Source organism: the organism of the source record quoted next, unplaced genomic scaffold (genome assembly GCF_019419815.1).
Source record: "Pyrus x bretschneideri cultivar Hongxiangsu unplaced genomic scaffold, Pyrus_bretschneideri_v1 Contig16, whole genome shotgun sequence".
Classification (NCBI taxonomy): domain Eukaryota; kingdom Viridiplantae; phylum Streptophyta; class Magnoliopsida; order Rosales; family Rosaceae; genus Pyrus; species Pyrus x bretschneideri.
The window spans coordinates 4,248,619-4,270,629 of record NW_025999457.1 but is presented as its reverse complement, the minus strand read 5'-3'; the positions used below and the strand labels follow the sequence as shown (position 1 = coordinate 4,270,629).

Here is a 22,011-nt window from a genome sequence, read left to right as displayed (position 1 = left end):
ATACAAGGGTCTGTTTGGTATCATATTTGAAAAATTTTGTCATTTCTCAAAACATTTCTTGAAAACAATTTTATTTAAAAAAACTTGATTGATTTGCGATTTAAAATTTTTAAATCTTACAACTTAAATTAGACAAAGAAATCTAAAAGAGAGGGTTGTAGGAGAGGGAGAAAGAGGAGAGAGGAGGAAAGAAAGTAAGTGATGATTGAAGGAAAGAGGAAGAAGAGAGGATCGGACGAGATAGAGAGGGAGAAATAATCGAGAGAATGAAGAGAGCGGATTGAAGGAGAGACGAAAAGGGTAAATAACAAAAAACAGGAAAGAGAAAGAATAAAAGAAAGGGAGATAGATTTGGAGTGAGGGGAGGAGGGAGAGAAAAGAAAGGAGTGGGTTCAAATTTAAAAACTCTAAAAACTCACTTTTTATATTTTTAGAGAATAGATTATATTTTTGAGTTAGTCTTAAGTTTAGTTTTTGAAAATAGTTCTATCAAATAAGTTTTTAAGGCCTAAAACTTGAAAATTGTTTTGAATTTAAAAAGTTGGATTCAAGTAGAGTACCAAACAGGCTCTAAAGATTTTTGGATAAAAGACCTCAAGAATTTGAAATTTAAGCTTCACTGTGCAACTATTCAACAACTGCTACAGCTTCAGAATATGTGGCTGCAAAGCTGTACATCTCTCCAACTAGAAGAAGGAATTAATTGATAAAAGTGGTAGCAAGAGCTAAGAAAGCAGGATATATCGACCGATACGCCATCACCACTTGCAAAAACACTCATATACCAAAACTTCCAATAGTTACCTAGACAAAGATTTACTGCTTTCTGAAAAGACTAATAATGCCATTGGCAAATGACTTCATATTCCCCCAAAGAGATGATGTCGTTGATGGCTCTGCATCTTCAGCCTGCGTACTGGAATGCTCTCTGCAAAACGAATAATTTTGTATTACATCCAAATCAAACTCAAGAAAAGGTGTTAGAGTGAAATGTCTAGTTTAACACTTGCCCACATAACTTAATCCTTGATAAAGAGATTCGGATAAAGAGACTGAGCATGGCCTTTGACCAAACTTCTATCGAAAAAAATTAAAATAAGTAGATTTGACATATCTTCAGATGGGATTAGCTATTAAGTCTTCATCTGCACATAATTATTGCGAATTGAGAGCTTAACCATGGAAAACGACAAGGAAATTACCATGCTCATTGGTTTGCTAACTACTGACTCATGGATTGGTGGTTCGTTAACATCCCACCAACCATGGTAGAAGAGGTAACATATAAAGATAATATCATGTTCCTGAACTTAAATTTCTGCATGTGCTGAGGGCCCTATTTCCCTAATAGGAATCAAGAATATTGAGGAGAGAGAAGTATAAAATAAGACGGAAAAGGAAGCGGCAAACGAAAAATGAAGACCAATCCAGAAGAATTCTATACAAAGGAAAATTCCTTGAAATGCTTGGATAAGATAGAGAGGCCTACAAGCAAATCAGAAATACAATCGTATTTATCTTGCGCAGATAAGCAAGAGGATAAGACGTAATACTTTATAGCTTGAACCCATGGAAACACAGTTACAACCAAATCAAACACTAATCTTTTATCCGTACACTTAATGTCCGTCCTTATACCAGTAAGTAATTATGATTTTCCATTCAATTACATTGTCCCCATGCCCAAGCAATGGCATAAATATATGAGAGAAGGGGCACATGAAGAGCTACAGGGTTAAATAAAAGCAGAAGAGTACCCTGACTAGGAGCATCAATGGAGTTGAACTTATAGGTTATTCAGGGTCATAACTCAGAAGTAGAGGTCCATAGTTGATGTTCTAAAGAAAATTTTCATTTATCTTTCACAACATTAATTGCAGACAAACTAGTAGCATGGTTCGTTCAGAAGAATAGTTTGGGCACGATCTTTGGCCTGAATATTGTAGATAACCAATTTATTTATCTTTTCACACACTAAATGCATATGAATTAGAAGCGCACTGATTCAGAAGCATAGTTAATTGTTGCTATCCAGTATAACCATACGCCATGTACTGCATGAGGATCCAAGCTAATCATGGTATGAGAACATAAGGTGGCGACAAGTTCTATTCAGGTGACAATTTTTCCCACTTATCTATGTATAGAAAATTTTACAACTATGTAACTATAGTAAAAACATAGGATACTGAGCTGAGAAGTTTTGAGCGAATGCTTCAAGTTCGTTCTTACCGTATTGAAAGGGTCATATATCTGGTGAAATATGTTGAGAATGATTGAAGTGGAGACTAGAGTAGATGAACACCAAAATTAAAGCAACCAAGTTCATACACTAACGATGTTACACACCAAGCAAGAATATTTTATCATTTGTCCTTGTGTACAAGCCTCTGATCTTAGTGCGTCTAATACAAATCTATATCCATTTGAGCATATCTTAGGTGGCAAACAATCACATCAGATATTTGAATGTCGATGATAATGACACTGCTATACAAAATAGAAACTTACCTGGAAAGTTTGTCTGGCTGAGGGATCTCTTTATATTGCTCTGTTTTACGCTTTGAGTCATCATATTGTTTAATCATATCCTTTGTATCACCTAAACTTGGATGAGCAACTCTATTACTTTCCCCTATTGGCAGATCTTTTTCTTTTGCAACAAATTCATTTTGATCAGCTTGGGCTTCATCTGTTTGACTACTTTTCGGTCCCTGAAAGAGAAAAATACAAGAGATATAAATAGAAGTATGCTAACATGGAACATCATCCATTCATGGACAGAAAAAGACTTTCATTTATGGCAACCCTGACATTAGTTTAAAGCATTGAAATTTTGAAAGAATCAAGAACCAAGGTTTAATGAAGAACCTAGCATGCACCTCACGGATTCTAAGAAATTTCTTGAATAAGGACGGATTCAATATCACAATCCATTAGGGCAATAAATCAGATGAGAAGAAGCCTCATATAAAATTCAATGCAATAACATGAGGAAGACCTAGGATGCAACATTTTTGTGTGCTTCTACGAAGAATACATTGCATAAGTTATTAAAGCATACTATAGTACTATTAACGTCGGCTACTTACTGGAGTGGCAACCTCTTCAGACACAACATTAACTGAGGAGGAAGTCTGAGCCTCTTCTTTGGGTTCTAAATTCCCGCCACTTGCACCGTTAAGATCAGTATCATATGTCACCTTAGAATCAATTCGAACACTGACATCAGCTGACATCTCACTGCTTGAATTCTCTTCAACTTGAGTCACAGATTTAATTTCTCTAACTTGTTCTTGCCTTGGCAAATCATACATCGCCGCAGAAACATTTTGAGCATTGGAATCAGCTGGCACCTCACCGGTTGATTTCTCTTCAACATGAGCCAAAGACTCAGTTTCGCTAACTTTCTGTTGTACTGGCAGATCTTCAGTCGCAGGACACGAGGGAGACATCTTAGCTCTGTACTGCAGCTCCTGAAGGATGTTCTTCACGACATAGTAAGAGCCACCCAATTCTTTCTGAGCATATGAAACAGTAGGGAATGCCCCGGCATTCTTTGCTCTGTACCTGTAAATGATAATCAATGTCGCTTCACTTAATCCCTCCTTACCGAAGATTCGAAACCCCAAAATAAAATCGTATAACATTCTACCAAATCAAACTTCAAAACAATGACAAAACTCTCTAAACACAATAATTGATCATCAATTCAAATAAAAACCATCAAGATCAAACACAAAATCAGACTCAGTACTTCATAGAATAACATAATCTACTTACTGGTTGACAAAGGATTCAAGCATAACTTGGCGCTCCGCCTTGGGAAGCCTTTTCCCCTTAACTTTGGGTTTGGGGACATTTCCATTCGGCGCCTCCGCCTCCCCCTCTGCCTCTGCCTCGGCAGCAGCGGCGTTAGAGTTACTAGCGTACGGCCGTCGGCGCCACCCACTCAATACTGTAAAAACCCACCAAAAAAAGAAAACATTAAACACAAAATCTTTTGATCAAACCGTAAGTTTCACGTCGTACTTCGATTTTTTGAGTGTAAAAAGGAAGGGAAAAATTACCAGATTTGTGGGGGCAGTTGGAGTTGAAGGAGGAAAAAGTAAGGCGTCGTCGTAACATGCTCTGTGCATTCAAATCGCTCAGTCGAAATCCATCTCTACATTTGCATGTCGTCGCTGTGCCTACGATTTTGTCTGAAAGAAAGAAGAGAGGGAAGAGAACAGAGAAGCAAAAGGGTTTTACGTTTTTGGGTCTTTTTGGTTTCGTGGGTCGGTCTGTCGTCTGATAAGACTTCCAGAACAAGAAGACAAGAAAACGACTTGGAATCTGTCCATGCAAGGCCCATTCTTCGGATTCTCAAATCTTACAGCCCATTTTTCCCTTATTTAGAGCATCTTTGCTGACATGCCTTGAAATGGGACATGGATCATCTCTAGATCCAGTTGTCCTAATCCATCTATTCACATTATTCAGACTATTAAAATTTGATCCAACAGCTATAAATAGAGGCTCACTTTAAAAGTTATAATAATTTTAGCCATTGGATCAAATTTCAATGGTTCGGATGATTTGACTAGGTGGATTAGGACAACTGGATCCAAAGAGGATCCATGTCCCTTGAAATGGGCATTTTATATCTTTTCTTTGTCGAAAAATTCACGGAAAATAAATTATCCATCTTAGCTAAAAAATGTAAATAAAAACCTAACATTAAATTCTTTTTACATCTTTTTGTGATGAGTCCCACTAATCAAAGATAGAAAATTGAATGAGATCTCAAATTTACATCACTCTAATTGGAGTCTCACTTTCATTTATATTTGTCGAAAATATAAAACAGGATGTAATATGGTTTTTGCATCTAAAATTTGCATTTTTTTCATAGGATATGCTCTTAATTTTACCTCTTTGAATAGTTGGACTTGTCAATCATCACCCAAAGATGTGAAAAAGAATGTCAATTTAGGTTTTTATTTACAACTTCTGACGCAGATGGATTATTTGCATTATACCATTGAAGAATTTTTCGGCAAACAAAATATGTAAAATGGCCATTTCAAGGCATTTTGTATCCCCATTGAAGATGCCCTAAGTTATGAATTGTCTTGGTGAATATGATCTCATTCTTCAATTCATTCTGTTTTAAGCTCAAATTCTTTTTTTTTTTTTTTGTGACATCCCACATTGCCCAGGGGAGTGATCCTTAAATGTATATTCCTATCCCTACCTAGCGCGAGGCCTTTTGGGAGCTCACTGGCTTCGGGTTCCGTAGGAACTCCGAAGTTAAGCGAGAAGGGGGCTAAAGCAATCCCATGATGGGTGACTCACTGAGAAGTTGCTCATGAGTTCCCAAAAACAAAACCGTGAGGGAATGGTAAGCCCCAAGCGGACAATATCGTGCTACGGTGGTGGAGCGGGCCGGGGAAGCGATCCGCCCCGGGCAGGGATGTGACAATTTGGTATCAGAGCCTAACCCTGGTCGCGTGTGTGCCGACGAGGTCGTCGGGCCCCTAAGGGGGGTGGATTGTGACATCCCACATCGCCCAGGGGAGTGATCCTTAAATGTATATTCCTATCCCTACCTAGCGCGAGGCCTTTTGGGAGCTCACTGGCTTCGGGTTCCGTAGGAACTCCGAAGTTAAGCGAGAAGGGGGCTAGAGCAATCCCATGATGGGTGACCCATTGGGAAGTTGCTCGTGAGTTCCCAAAAACAAAACCGTGAGGGAATGGTAAGCCCAAAGCGGACAATATCGTGCTACGGTGGTGGAGCGGGCCCGGGAAGCGATCCGTCCCGGGCCAGGATGTGACATTTTTAGTATAGCTTAGACTAATAATATCGCCTATAACAAAAGTACAAAAGTTACTGTCAAGTAATTTTTTTTTTTGTCGGGCATGTTGGAAACTTCAATTCAAAAGGAATTAAATTATTTTGTTTGAATGGAATTATATATGATGGGTTGTGTCCATTTATGAATAAGGTTATGATTTTTCAATTAAAGAGAAATTATGCAACCTTTGTCTTTTAATTGAAGAGATGCAACTATTGACTCTTCAAGAAAAAACAAAACTATTATGAAGCGTCACTTCCACATTTTTATATACAAGACCAGCAGCCTCCTTTTGGGGTCACTAGTTTCACCAAAAACAATGGGACAAAAAATGTCCCCCAAACAAAAAAGTTCAAAAGCAGCCCAAAATAATACAAGGGTATTTTCGTCATATAAACAATAATTTTAATAATTAAATTTTTTGTATAGTGTTTTTTTTTTTTAATAATTAGTACCTCACAATGGGTTAACAATAATGTGACTTAATTAGTTATTTATTAAATATTATTTTCTCTATTTTTAAGCACATTTAAAACAATTTAAGAGGCACGTAATGTCGGTTATAAAAAAGGTCTTTCGCACGCGCATAATAATGTGATTCAATTAGTTGTCAGATGATTGTTTTTTTTTTTTTGAACAAATGATATTATCTACACTAAAGGGAAGATGGTGGGCTTAGCCTCACAATAAGCTAGGAATAATATGATACAATCAGTTGTTTATTAAATATTATTTTCTCTATTTTTAAACACGTTCAAAACCTTTTAAGAAGTGCGTACTGCTGGTGATAAAAAAAAAAGCCATTCGCACGGGCACAATAGTGTGATTCAATAATTTATTTATTAAATATTATTTTCTCTATTTTTAAACAATTAAGAGGCGTGTAGTGCTAGTTATAAAAATACATTTCGCACTCGCATGATAATGTGATTCAATTAATTGTCAAATAATCCTTTTTTTTATTTTTTAACTTTAACGAAAAACCACATTTTACACTAAAAAGTCAATCATGGTACTATTCATTTTACCCTTTATTTTGTCCTTATCGTTAAAACTCAAAGTTTTCAAGTTATTTTCATTATTTTTTTTTTAATAAACAATATTATATACACTAAAAGCAACTCCAACCCCAAAAAGTGAGATGGCCCAAAGTCCATTTAATCCACCCAAATGAATCGAAATTGACCCCAATAAACAGTAATTGGCCAAATGCATCTCCACCCCTAAAAAATGAGCTGACCCAAAGTCTAATCAATTCATATTAAAATATTATTAATATTTTTATAAAATAATAAAAATATTTTTATTTTTAATTTTGGATAGAAATTTTAATTAATCTTGTCACGCCACGTGTCATTTTCCGAAAATACAATTTTTGTAGAAGATGGTTAGGTATTTATATATATATATATAATCGTTTAATTTTTTTTTTCCGTATTTTTTATTATTTTTTTATTAAGTTAATTAATCTGGACCATTGGATTTCAAAAAGGTTGAAATCCAACAGCCCAAAAGTGGACACGTGGCCCATATTGAGATTCTAATATATATATATATATATATATATATATATATTTATCTTTTTTTTTTTAGTCTGGAACGCATGTGTGTATCCCACGTGCCAACCGCAAAAAAAGAATCAGTTGTGGCTGACATTAGGATGACGTCAGATTGGCCGGTTCTTCACTCAGCCTATTCTAGGCCGGCCTAGAGACTGGGGTGGACTTTGGGCCAGTCTATTTTGTGGGGTAGAGTGGGTTTTTGGGGTGCCAGCCTATTTTTTTAAGCTTTGGGCCAGCCTCTTAAAGAGGGCTGAAGTTGCTATAAGGGGGAGGCGGTGAGTTTAGCCTCACAATGAATTAACAATAATGTGATTCAATCAGTTGTTTATTAAATATTGTTTTCTCTATTTTAATGTCAATTCAATAGAATGTAGATGGAAATAGACATGCCTATTTTATTATGTGGATTCAGCTGCTTTGATTGATTATGAGAGGTTTTTTCTAGCATGGTCTAATATTATTATTTTTATTCATTTAATCCAAATATTTGACTTTCCTTTTGTCATAGAAAAAAAATATTGAAGCAATTCGTGCATATAAATACATTTAAAATGTGTAAGTCGTGCGTAGCACGTCGTATTTCAAAAGATACCTTTTGCACGCGCGTAAGCGTGTACATGAAGGCTAGTTTATTAAATTTGGTATTTAGTTGCATTAATTATTTCTTATTTTCCTATATGATTAAAATATAGCAATTAGACTCTATTTTTTAAACAATGCATAGTTGTGTTGATGCAAGATGTAAACTAATCCACATGCCTAAGAGGACACGACAATGTCTTTGGCCCTACAACTTTAATTTCTTCAACTTCTTCAATGTATCGAAGTTGAACTTCTTTCCTCACTTTCTCATTGTGTATTGTTTTTCTTGGGAAAATTTGAAATAAGTTCAATTTTTAGTGACTTTTGACTTTTGAAATAAGTTCAATTTTTAATTACTTTGTACCCATTTCAAAAATCTCCTTCTTTCTTCTTACTTTTTGGAGCTTTTAATACGGTTTTACATTTGACGTTATCCTCATCCGAAGACCTTGGACACCAAATACGTTTCTCTTTTTGTGGGCTACCTATTGCTTAATTCTATTTACTCCACCAACTACTTTCCCACTCAACTTACGCGTTGCCTTATCCATCACACAAAGCTACTAAAATTATCAAGAAAATTCGAAACTACAGTAGCCAACCCTCAAATTCGAAAATTATAGCTGCCCAGCCCCACAAAATTACCACAATCATCTATAATATCTATATAACAGTAATCGAATTTGAAACTAAATTTCACCACCACCAACAATCCCAAATTTATCAATAATTAGGAGTTCGAAATTTACCTTGACATGAGAAAGGATAAGGTTCATCTAGAAAGGACATTGACACGAGAGAGTAGGGAGATCAAAATTTTTAAACTAAATGATGTGGTGATTGAATATTGAATTATTAGTTAAGTGTTGATTAACGTGTTTATTTTCTATTAGCGACACATCATCGAATTTTATTTAAAAATTTGATCTTCGTAATATTATCCGAGAGAATTTCCAAGCTTCATTTTGCGTGAGACTCGGCAAGCAAAATAGTTTATTTTTTGTGTCATCATTTCACCATTAGCATTTACATGGTTTTCTAAAGGCTCAAGAAATGCATTTTCTACGTTCGAATGGAGGCATTAAAGACTGAGATTTGAATGGGCTTTGAGAATGCGCAAGGTCGGAAACAACTAACTTAGAAAATGGAGTATTTGATTGACGGCAATGGAGGTTATGAAAATGTGGAGTATTTGGTTGACTGCAATGGAGGTTATGGTTAAAAAAGTGTCTACCAAATTGTGTTTCTCACTCCTCGTAATGATATAGAAAATAAAATAAAATTTAATCATGATTATGTTAGTGGACATATGTCAGGCTTTAAAAGTGATGGAAAGCATACACCATAATTTAGGATGGTGAGAAAAAATGTTCTCTTACATATTACCTGTATGGTGTTACAATATGACGTTAACATTCAACGTTTAAATAATAAAAAATATAAAAGTGCACTACAATCATTCAGATTTACACTCCAAGGTTACATGATCTTAAAGTTATAACTAATTACACTGAATGACGTTGGTATTACGATAACAAGATTTCCCTTTACAATGTCGATGCTAGATTACACTCTTTAAGGTATATATGATGCTATACTTGGATGCTATTGCATTTCATTATTAATGATAAAGTTGAATGTACCAAAACCCAAAACCCCACAAGGCAGCGTGGGTATTGAACATCATAGGCAAGTGCTGCAGAATAAAAGGGAGAAGGATAAACAAAGCCAATAAGAAATTAAGTGAATAGAAACCAGCTTGAAGCAACTGAACAAGGAGCATAATATTGGTTATAGGAGTAGCATTATCTCTCAAGTTATAAGTTGAGATCCTAAAACACAAACTACCGGTAAGTCCAGACACTACAAAAGATAAAAAAGCTCAATGCTAATATGTAGTGAGTGTAATCAACTAAAGCAGGAGGATCATCCTTCGGAATGCGAGGTTCCAAAGTTGTTATGCGAACGCTCGAAATTTGCTTCCAACCATTAACTTGCTCGACGAATCATTAGTACGCTTTTGCATATACGTACATAAGTCATCTAGCTGAGCTATGAGCAACTACATCAATGACTAAGAAGAAAAAGCACATGGATAATCAATATGTGTAACTAACAAGACGAACGAAAAAAATGAGTACTCAGATACGAAAAGCATCACAAAAGTGAGCAAAAAGATGGATCTGCTAAAACGATGGAGACATTTAGATGTAACCAAACCAAGAATAACTCGGAAGCTGAGATAGTTTTTTTGGGCAAAAGAAGCATGACATGTCAGACATGAAGCTAAAAGGACATATCACCATAAAAATGATAAAATAAAATACAGTGTAATAAATAGATTAATCGAAAGCTTTGTAATTAAAACCTACCTTCGTAACCCGTCGAACTTCAAGCTTGAACTCAACCTCTTGCTTTTGGCATTGAGCTTCTTTCTTAGAACCAGCTACATCCTATACGAACACGAAGCAACCATAGACTTGCTAAACAAGTTACCCAATGAACAATTAGACATAGATACCTATGTGCATTTGTTTTTACACATGATATATGACATATGTGTATATATGTACAACTATCTATATCTATGATTTAAACAAACCGGAAAAAGAACTACTTAAGTAACCCATACTACAAGAAATGTGAGAACAAAACAATTTCTGACATATACATCACTTGATACAAAGAAATGTGAGAACAAAACAATTTATGCGCTCTTACCAACAAGGACCTTCAAAACTGCTAGCTAGCAGCAGGATTGCAAAGACTGACTCGCATCTGCAGCCTCCCTTTCTAGTTGTCTGCTAGGTTTCTTCCCTATAAATTGCCAAATCAGTCATAGGATACGTTAATTGCCATTTACTACTCAGAACACTCTCAAGTTCTATATTTCTTTCAACTGTTTTGTTTACTTAAGCATCAAAGGAACTTTGGCGCCATTTTTCTTGGTTCGTTAATTAAGCTAACGGTGTTTATTTTCTTGTAGGTGGAATTTCGTCAAATTTGACGTATATGAAATTAGCATCTATAATATCATTAATACATTTTACTAGACGCTCTACATGATATACAATTTTTTATTAAACACTATATCATGATTCGTGATTACTACAGGACACTATATTAAAAAGATTTGATGCGGTAGTCAACTCTTTAGCCTAAACCCTTTCATGATATTGCAAAGTTTTTTAGACAACCGAACCAACTACCATAAGCTTGAAACAGTTTGAGCTTGGTATCGGGCTTGAATTTGTTAAGCATGCTTAAGCTCGGCTCGTTAAAGAATCAAGCCAAACCTAGCTTTAGCTCGGAAATAATTAAACAAGCCAAACTGCAGCATAATATTTTTCGGTTTGCCTTTACAACCATGGCTATACTCGCAGACACTGATGTAATTTCCGTCAGTAATCAAGGGCCCAAAACAACAATTTGATAATAGTTCAAGAACTAGTGAACCAATTATTTATTGAAAGAATGGAAAATTGAACTAGTGATGCAATTATTAAGGTTTTGAAAGAAAGTCAAATGGTGGCCAGTTTGATCCAAGGAAAGTAAAACAACCAAGACATCAATCACAACAGCCGGTCAGTCAATGCAGGCCCGGTTTAAAGCAGAAAAGTCAGTGGCAGGCCCAAAAGTCAGTGTCGGCCGGTTCGCTGCATGACCGCCAAGGTCGCGAGGACTATGTTAACGAATCGAATTAAAACCATCCTGACACATTTTCCAGGAACAAACGATTTTTAGGGGAATCAATCTGCACCTTCCCATTCTCACCTATATTTTTAACTTTCCGCATTTACGCGTTTTTGAACAACCTAGTTTTCTAGTCAAGCATGGTTCCACACGGTAGAAACTTTTATCGGGCCATATGAATCGAAGAATTCTTTTAGGTCAAATTCTTTTCGTGATCCCTATAGTAACACATTATTTTCGTTGTAACTCTTATGATGAAAAAGTTTTTAATTAAACCTTCGTGGTGAGCCTTGTTAGCAATTGAGATCCTAATCCAAATCCAAATTTATGTTAGTCTTCCGTTAAATAAACTCTCGTGACTATCACATGAAGGGTCAAATTCGTCATTTCAATCCAAAATACATCTTATTCAACAGATATCTAGTATAATTTAGGGTTTAACTGAAATTAGATTTTAAAGGGGGGAAAAAAAAAGAGCTTGAATGCAAAGACTGAAACTAAACCTGTAAAACCATGTCAATGGCTAGGAGAAGAGGTGAAGGAAGTCGCGCCTAATTTCTTAGGTACGATTTAATTTCGTTTGGAAATCCTAATACTTCTAATAACCATTGTTTTTTTTTTTTTTTCAATGCCAACACATCTTTGATCATGAGTTAGAGTCTTAGTCTTACTTGAATTTTCATTCTTGTATCAATTTGTACCAGTTTGAATGCATAAATGCTTTTCAGTTTTGTCTTTAATTGGTAATGTGGTTTTATACAGGCCCTAGTTGGCCAGTACACAACCTTTCAATTTTTTTCTTAATCTTCTTTGAATTTTAATTCTTTAACTTTCTTATGGTCTTGAAGTTCATATGCGGAGGGCAGACCTGAAGATTGAATTTTCAATGTCTTTCACCTATTGTCTTGAATTCTACAATGCTTTTCACCCGTCTGAATGCATATATATACTACATTTCACCCATTGTCTTTAACTCTTTAAGTTATTCTTGTACATATGTGATTTTTCTGGATTATATAGGTTGAGAACTTGAGATACATGTGCTATCAAATTGGGGTGATGATAGTGACTGTGGATGAGGTCCACTAATGGCTATGGCAGTGGCTGGGAGCCTAAGATGAGATACGGGAATTGCTAGGTTTTTTTATCTTTTCAAATTTCTTTTATTTGTAATTTTATTTTAATTCAATCATGTTTTTGTCTTGGGTATTTTTATTAGTACCCCATATATTGTTGAACACCCCACATATAAATATATTATTAAATGACATATAGTTTTATATGAAATGACTATCTAGCCCACGAATACCAAATTAGTTGAAGTAAAACAATCAAATTAGTTGAGCCAATAAATTTCAAGAAACAAGTTGGCAAAAGCTTGTCAAATTTGAGTGGTTTAGCAGGCGGAGCATTTCTCTCATCCACCTGCCAGCGGCGGAGCAAACATGAAGTTTAACATTGCGAATCCCACCATAGGGTGCTAGAAGAAGCAGGAGATCGACGACGACACCAAACTACGTGCATTATGGGATAAGATGATCTCTCAAGAAGTCAATGGTGATGCATTGAGTGATGACGTTAGGAGGTATGTCAAAAACCCACCGCAGAACATTCACAAACAAAAAAAATTAAAATTAAAAAATAAAATAAATTTCAGCTTTAAAAAGTAATACTTTCACAATAATTCGAATCAAAACCAATGCAGGCAGTGGCAGATCTAGGAAATAATATTAGGGGGGTCAGTAAGAATAGCGCGCAATTTTTTTTTTACCAGATATAGCATGCATATCGCTGTTTCATTGAGTCTTGGTAGGCCTGAAGTCATTTGGAAAGACATACTGCACACTTGTTAATGCTTCATTTGCGAGGGTAACTAACATGTTCCAAGGCTACTCTCATATGAAAGCTTAACAAAGAAACACACTTATCTTGAACACACTAATAATGTTTGATATCACTGCATCCCATTAATATGTTTGTCCAAGAATGATGATACTTTGTTATTCCCTGAGATCACCATTTCATTCACTATTCTTTCAGACATTTTATCAAACAGTTGGTGGGTATATATGAAGTGAACTCTAATATTCAAAAAGGCAGCACCCAAAGTATCCAAGGACATTCATCGAAGTTCGGAGGGTCAGCATCCAAGGTATCCATGAATGTTCACCGAAGTTTGGGGGGTCAGCTAACCCCCCTTGCCCCTCAATGCATCCGCCACTGAATGCAAGAGTGCCTTTTAGTTAAAGTCGCTGAAATGTCTGCAGAAAAGGAACGTTTGATGTTTGCTTTTAATTTGGGTCATAGAGATATTGTTCTCGTGCTTGACGCGAAGGGAGTGGTGGTGGCTGATATTACATCTTTTCTGGGTCCAGAGGGTTGTATCATGGAGAATATACAGATGTTGGGAAAAAGTTTCGAATGTTTTTTTGTCAATGGCAGAACAGAGCTTGTTGTGGCTCATGAACTAGCTCAATATGCAGTTCGTGCTGATGATTTTAAATCTGGGATTTAAGAGGAGCCAAGTTGGCTTTCTCCTCTTGTACTATCTGTTGATCCCTCATGTTAATGAAAGTCATATTTTCATAAAAACATGAAATAAAAAATCTATAAACATAACTAAATGTGCAGAAAATTGATGGAAGACTAAACCCTCGAGTGGATAAAACTAAATGTGCAGAAAATTGAATAGAGAATATAAAAAGAAATTTTAAATTTCACAAAGAGTGTGGGTGTAAGGGTAGTATTGGAAAGTATGTGAAGTGTATTAAGATAAATTTTTAATCTAAAAAGTAAACGGGGTGGTATTAAGTATGTGGGATGTAGTCAACAAAATGTGGGTTGTATATAAAACAACCCTTTTATCTTTTTATTTTCCAAAATAAATAAACTTAATTTTGAATGATTCACATGTGATAGTCACATGATTTTATTTAACGGAAGACTAACAGAACATTGGATTTGGACCTCAATTGCTAATAGGGCTCACCACGGGGGTTTAATTAATAGTTTTTTCACCACATGGGTCACCTTGAAAGTGGCGTGTCACCACAGGGACTACAAAAAAAATTTGGCCATCCTTTTAAGTATTGGCTCCTGTGTCACATTACATATACACTTAAGAAAAATACAAGGAAAACTCTCGTTGGCTTTTGGATCTCACCCGACCCATTTTGGTGGACCTCTCTTTGGCATTTGGATCTCACATGACCCATTTTGGTGGACCTGAATACAAGAGTCTCTTCTTGTACGTATTTTGAGTTTATGGTTAGTAAATTCACGTGGACTTGAATACAAGAGTCTCTTCTTGTATGTATTTTGAGTTTATACTTAGTAAATTCGCGTGTAATATGCATATTGTACATTTTTCGTGCATCTTAAATATTGCACTTTTTTTTAAACTCTAATATATGATACATGTGTTCTACATGTACATACATACTTTTTATGTTTAATACACGTTTAAATATTTTTCAATAATACAAATAAATGATGGTACAAATAGATAATACAAATGATGGTACAAATAGATGGCAAGAATAACATTTTTTAATATTAAATTCAAAAAGGCTTTTTTTTAGCTACACTATGTACAACTCCATTTTGCTCTCACTTTGCCTCGTGGCTATTGTAACTTAGAAGGCATCTCTTACTTCTTAAAACTCAAAATTCGTTCCATTTTGAATTGTGGACTCTCTTCTTCCTAAAACTTATCTGTCACGTCTTAAAATGTATGTGGGATCCAACAACCAATAAGACTATGCCACATGAACAATAAATTTGATTATAAATCTCAATTATGTGTTAACATTCTAGACTTCGAAAATATTAAGTTTAAAAGAAATTGAAGGGATGAAAACTAAAAAATAAATTGATTTTCCTAGTGCACCCAAATCAAACCCACATAAGAGATTAACAAATCTAAGGCAATGTGGAGAGAATTTTGAATTTTATAGAGACGACTTTCAAGTTTCAAGGGCAAAACGGATCAAAATCAAGTTCCACGGTGCAAAGTGAAGCGAACTTTGAGTTTCAGAGGTAAAGTGGCTACTTTTGAGCTGTAATGAGCAAAATTAGATTAAATTTGAGTTTCAGAGGACATAGCTAAAAGTAAGTCTTTAGTAAAAAGGAAAACTAATGAAAACGATTCTAAAACTTTGAACTTTAGCCAAAAGCTAACACACCCCGACCGAAATCAAGGCGTGCTGGCCGTCACGTGAGAGTGACGTAGCCAAGAGTGCAAAGGAAGTAATTAAAAATGTGAACAAATTAAAAGCAAAACTAAAACTTACTTAAACTAAAAATAAGTGAGTATGCAGAAGTGGTCAAACCCAAGTTACAAACATTCAGAGCATAGGTAATTTAAAGGTGCAGTCGAACTATCTAAGTACTAAATATAGAACCAGAGAGAAGAACCCTATATAATTTAGTGAAATGTCAGAACCGTTGGGTAATTCTCGTGTGCCACACAGAAGAACAACTATCTAGTAACTGGAGGGGCGAAAAACAGAAAGGTGATTGGGCAAAAACAAACCTTTAGAAAACACATTTCTCTTTTCTGAAAGTAATAACCCCAAACTGTAAAACCCGTATAGTTTCCAAAAAATAATATTGTGTAAGTATGAAAATCAATGAACAAGAGCAATGAAAACATGAGCATGCCACGTCACAACATCTCAGTAATAATAAATGTAAGTCAGGTGTGAATCAATCTAAACTATCATGCTAGTTGGAGTCACCTAATGTGACCTGTATGACTGGACCTATTGCTCATCAGCCTATGCTTGTACATAAGTTGGAGTCACCTAGTGTGACCTGTATGACAGGGCTAGGTGTAAATACGTACGCTCTAGTGCTACGATTACGTGAAGGCTAGCGATAAATCGCGGGTCACCTACTAGTCGAAGTCACCTAATGTGATCTATAGGACAGGGTTAGCACCAAACTTAGATCCAAGGCTAGCGATAAAAATATTGAAATCTTGTATATGTTAGGCATCGGGGGAAGGCTTGAATATACAATTGGGTGTTGGGGGAAGTGCCTGTTTACTAAAGTGGAAATTGAGAGTTTAATTACAAAAATTGGGTTTAAGGGATGAACAGGAGTTAACTCATACTCTAACGTATTCGAAGCCAAGTGGTATAAGTATGGTATGAAACGTGCAGGTTTGGATGCCTTAGGTATGTGTTAGTGGGATTAGAAGGGAGTGAGTACATTCATGCATCTCATTTGCACATATTTCATGCATTTGAAAGAATTGTTACAATTTAATTATTATTTTATTGGTACTTTTTGTTGTAAATTAATTTATGTACTATTCTATTTCCACTGTGTATTCAATAAATTTTAATAATTTAATTTAATTTTTCTACCATATCTTGGTTATAGAATTTATTTCTATAGCTAAGATATGGCTCACACCCTAGCTCGTGAATAGTCTTTATTCGTGGGTCAGGATGTGACAGTTTTTCTAATAATAGTGCATAACTTCACACAAACACATCAGGATACATTCTATACCTTTGCAAGAAATCCTCTGGGCGGTCCTCTTTCAATACTTTATGTATATAATTGTATCCTTCCATAGTAATTGATCGTCGATTTAAAGGACGTTCAATAGGTTGTCCAAATGTAATTATAAACTCTTCTAGCACGTGGACTACGGCTTGAATTGCCATCAATAAATATTTAATGGTTTCATAAAGTTCTTCTTCCTCAATTTCTTCTTCATTAGTTTCTTCTTCTTCTTCAATTTGTTCTTCCACCATTTGCTCGACTTCCATTTCTTCATCCACTTCCATGCTTGATTGAGATATTATATAAACTACCCAACCAAATAAACAAAATCATAAAGAAATTAACAACATAACCAAATACCACCAACCATGAATTTTTACATCGAAACCATCATCTAATCTATATACACACACACCACAATTAATCTATACACACACCATATATGATTACTAAACAACATCATCACCATCATCGTCTAAAATTACTAAATAGATATCTATACACACATTCCATAAGCATCATCATCACCACAATTAATCTAAACACACAAATTCCATCAGCATCATCATCGTCTCATCTAAAATTACTAAACAGATATCAAAATATATGATTGAAAAAACTAAGAGGGGGAAAGTAGCAAGCTTTTACCAATTGCAGCAAGATCAGTCAACTCCTTGGCCAATTGATGACCCCCTGACTTCACATGAACATACACCACAAAAAACCCCATGAACCGCCGTTTCTTCCACTTCCTCCGGCGCCCCCTTCCCCTTTTGAATCAACCAATAAACCCATCAAACAAACACCACAAAAAACCCAATTTTCTCCCAGAAAGCACCAAACTTTGATCCTCCCACACTGAGTTTTCAGATTTTCCTCGTCCTAACCAAAAATTACGAGCTGAGTTTTTCTGTTTCGATTGGTATTTCGATCCTAAAGGGTAAATTCTATAGTTTAATATGAAAAATTGAAAATTTATATACACTATTCAACCTGCCAGCACACTCCTGGATGCATAATATCTGATACAGATTTCTGAAAGCCTTGCACGAAAAGGAAAGAAAGGGAGGATTTCTTCCCTTTCCCTTTTTAATCTATTACATGTATGTTTTCTCTTTTCATTGCATACGTATATGGTTTTTCCAGCAATCAAATAGATTAAACATATACAAATTGGGAAGAAAACTGCAATACCGTATGGCGATAGAGGAAGATGAGAGACAAAACTGTTTTACTTCTGTGATGAACGTGAAAAGAAATCACATGGGGTAGGGTGAGATTCTTAATGACACTTTGTATTTATACCACCCACCTTCAAATCCCTCAAAATCTCTTGGCCATTAAAATCCTAATAAATCTTTGACATTCTTTTTTTTTTTTGTCAAAGAAAAAAAAAAGTTGAGAAAAGAAAGAAAAAAAGTTGAAAAATAAATGAGAATGTGCTCACAAGTATTGGTTGTTGAAGACATGGTCCAAAAATTTGAATCTGGCCCTAAGTGATGTGTAAATCTTCCATTGGTGTTTAAAGTTGATTTTTGCATTCAAAAGTGAATTCTAAGTATTTATTTCATTACTTTGCTTACTATCGCTTTAAAAACTTTTGTTTATCCTTAACCTTTCTTTGTTAGCCAATACCTTAGTCCCGTTACAACCCTTAGACTTCGATCTTGATTGTTATGTGTTTCAATATGTGAAGTTTAAAATTGGTACAAGCATATGGTATCCCTGATTCTCGCTTCTAAGTAGTGGCAATATGTTCATGAGATCATATACATGTTGTACTAATCATTCCAAAAAGTGTCATCTTTGTTAGAACATATGTGAGTGCTAGTCTACAAGTTTACATCAATCTTCTCACATATACCTAGTGTAGGGAGTGTAGTCAGAAAATCTGTGTGAAAATAGAGAGTATAGCCGGTGAGGAATTGAGGGATTCTCTAAGGCATGTTGCTACATTCAAAATGTTGTTTTAATTGATTAAATGCGAGCTAGTGAGTGGTGACTGCGGTTAAGTATATGCTCGAGGGTAAAGATGGCTAAAATTTGTGGGAATAGTGATTTTTAACATGTCATGTTTCATTGGAAATCCCTAAGGCAATTGTTGGAAGGTCTAGGTTATGTTTTGTTTGTTTTGTTTTGCTTGGGGACTAACAAAAGCTAAGTGTGGGGGAATTTGATAGGAGCATATTTATGCGACTTAGTTTGCTTGTTTTCTTGCATTTACCAAGTTAATTTCTACTTATTAAAGCGTTTTAAACTATTTTCGTGTGTTTTCAGGTTCAAATGACAAAGTTGGTAAGAAAGTGCAATTTGGTGCATTTTAGAGCAATTTTAGGCTTGGAATGGACAACACATGCATGGAGCAAGGTGGATGGATGTTTTTGAAAATCAAAAGAGGCTAGGAATGTGCTTAACATCTAGAAGAATTAATTCAAGACATTGAAAATAAGGAATCAGCTATAAAGAAGGAAACAACGTTATCTTATCCAAACTTTATCTTATCTTATCCTATCCTAATCTTTTGCTAGCTTAATTCCAGTTGCAAAGGGGACTCATTTTCACATTAAATCACCTAAATATCTAGTTCTAGAAGGCCTTACCTTCTCCTAAAAGTGTGCCGTATACCTTATCCCTTGTCCTTCTAGAAATCTACCACATCTTGGATCCTTGTCCCTGTTGGTTTGTGCTGTGCAATCCTTTTCCAACACAACCTTTGGAGTGCCAAATCCTTCTCCAAAATAACCCTGTCGTGCCCCCTCGCCCTATAAATACCCACATCTGCCGCACCATTCAGGGCACCACACACGAAAGCCTAAAATAAAAAACATACACTTTGTGCCGTGCAAGGAAGGGAGAAGAAGGATCTTGTGCCGTACCTGCATCCAAGGATTGTGCAATCTGCCATTGGATTGCTGGAGCGTTTCTAGGTGTATTCTATCCTTAGTTTTAGTCCAATGTTTGTTTTAACTTGGTTTTCAATTATGATGAACATGTGGAACTAATTTCTTTTTAGCTAGAGGTGAATTCGAAGCCATGGACATATGTTTTATATGAATTGATTACATCCAATTATTGTTTTGTAAAACATGAATGCGATTTACTTATCTATTTGATTGATAACTTATTCTTGTATGTTGATTAAGGAGGCCTACTTAGTTTGCATGCATCAATCTGATGTAAAATATATGGGAATTTCACCTAATCGTTATGAACTTATATTTATAAGTAGTGGAGGTTACTAGTCACAATTGTATTAAGTAAATCCATGGTAGGAGTATCATGCAGTTTATAGTTACGAATGCTTTGTCAATGATTATGATTTTCATAGAACTTAATGATTTTTGATATGTATCTCTATCATGCAGTTCATATAGGGAACTTGATAAAAATAATTTGATTGCGTCACTGAGTCCAATTCAATGAATTTAGGGAAATCTGATGGTTAATTTGTGCAGTTCATGGTTAACTTGGGGCATTGTCATTCATGGTTTATTGGAATAGTAATTGGAAATCGATTTGTATACATATGTGTCATGTGTGGAGAAGAATTCTCTAACTAGCCTTTCACCCTTTAATTCACCCAAATTTCATATTAACTTAATTTGTTTTCTGCAATCTACTTAGTTTTAGTTAAATTCATCAAAACAACCCCCATTCAGTATTTTGAGTCTTTTTAGTTTAATATTCATCCAAACTTCTCTCTAGTGCTTGTTTTGAGTCAAGTTAACTTAGTTTTCTATTTTTGGATGTAATTAGTGTAGATTAGCATCCCTTCTAATCCCTGGCCTAGAACGATCTCTAGTTTCATATACTACAACTATCTAAAAAGGGTTTAATTTGTGTGTTAGGGTGAGATTCTTGATGGCATTTTGTATTTATACCACCCACCTTCAAATCCCTCAAAATCTCTTGTCCATTAAAATCCTAATAAATCTTTCACATTTTTAATATACCTGGATTTGAATGTATTTTGAAACTCTTAAATTGGCACCCCTAGATTTGGGTATATTCTTCAAAATCCTCTTAAATACTAATTTGACTATACCATGATTTCAAAATCTTTTAAAAAGCTCTTTTAAAACTCTAATCGACTACATCCAGATTTTAAAGTCTATTTAAATTCTACAAAATCCTAATTTGACTACACCCCCTAATGTTGTTTAATGGCTAAGGCTTAGGTAGTTATAGGGAAAAAAAATTAGAATTTTTATTTATTTTTAAATTTTGTCCACAAAAAAAAATAAAAAATAAAAAATTCAAATCCAACGGCTACCTGGCATCAGCATGACTCCAGCTAGCTACTTTAGGCGGGCCCGGAGTTGGCTGGCTGGCTGATTTGGGCCAGCCAGTTGGCCTGATTTGGTATTTTTAGCTCAGTGGGATCCACAAGCCCTTTGGCCTAGCCCTCGGTTGGAGATGGTTTTCGTATCATTTCGAGCTATTTTTAGCCCTATGGCCTTCTAGCTGGATCAGTTGGAGATGGCCTTAGTGGACATATGTCAAGCTTTAAAAGTGATGGTAAGCATACACCCTAGTTTAGGGTGGTGAGCAAAAATACTCTCTTACATATTACCCGTATAATGTTACAACATGACGTTAACGTTCAACGTCTAAATAATATAAAACATAAAATTGCACTACAATCATTCAAATTTACACTCCAAGGTTACATTATCTTAAAGTTATAACTAATTATATTGAATGACGTTGGTATTACTATAATGATAGGAGCATATTTATGCGCCTTAGTTTGCTTGTTTTCTTGCATTTATGTTGCTAGTACTTATTAATTTTAGTACTTTAAGCTATTTTCGTGTGTT

The 22,011-nt window shown here is 35.2% G+C and overlaps 1 protein-coding gene and 1 long non-coding RNA gene across 2 annotated transcripts; both read right to left on the bottom strand.

Moving 5' to 3' along the window:
* Window positions 1-687: 687 nt before the first annotated feature.
* Window positions 688-4,279, bottom strand: LOC103964106. Its single transcript, XM_009376998.3, has 5 exons — window positions 4,071-4,279; window positions 3,784-3,958; window positions 3,093-3,570; window positions 2,512-2,714; window positions 688-928 (listed from the first exon to the last, which is right to left on the bottom strand). The coding sequence occupies exons 1-5, from the start codon at window positions 4,126-4,128 to the stop codon at window positions 817-819; spliced, it is 1,026 nt and encodes a 341-aa protein (XP_009375273.2). The 5' UTR covers window positions 4,129-4,279; the 3' UTR covers window positions 688-816.
* Window positions 4,280-17,166: 12,887 nt separating this feature from the next.
* On the bottom strand, window positions 17,167-18,478 carry LOC125475810. Its single transcript, XR_007257229.1, has 2 exons — window positions 17,840-18,478; window positions 17,167-17,498 (listed from the first exon to the last, which is right to left on the bottom strand). It is a non-coding gene; the product is annotated as an uncharacterized LOC125475810 (long non-coding RNA).
* Between the last annotated feature and the right edge of the window lie 3,533 nt (window positions 18,479-22,011).

What these genes read in the sequence shown, in the direction of transcription:
- LOC103964106 (XM_009376998.3), bottom strand. Translation starts at nt 4,128, where the DNA reads ATGTTACGACGACGCCTTACTTTTTCCTCCTTCAACTCCAACTGCCCC. An exon ending in CAACTGCCCCCACAAATCTG is followed by an intron (nt 3,959 to 4,070) that starts GTAATTTTTCCC and finishes GGGTTTTTACAG; the next exon opens with TATTGAGTGGGTGGCGCCGA. An exon ending in CTTGAATCCTTTGTCAACCA is followed by an intron (nt 3,571 to 3,783) that starts GTAAGTAGATTA and finishes TATCATTTACAG; the next exon opens with GTACAGAGCAAAGAATGCCG.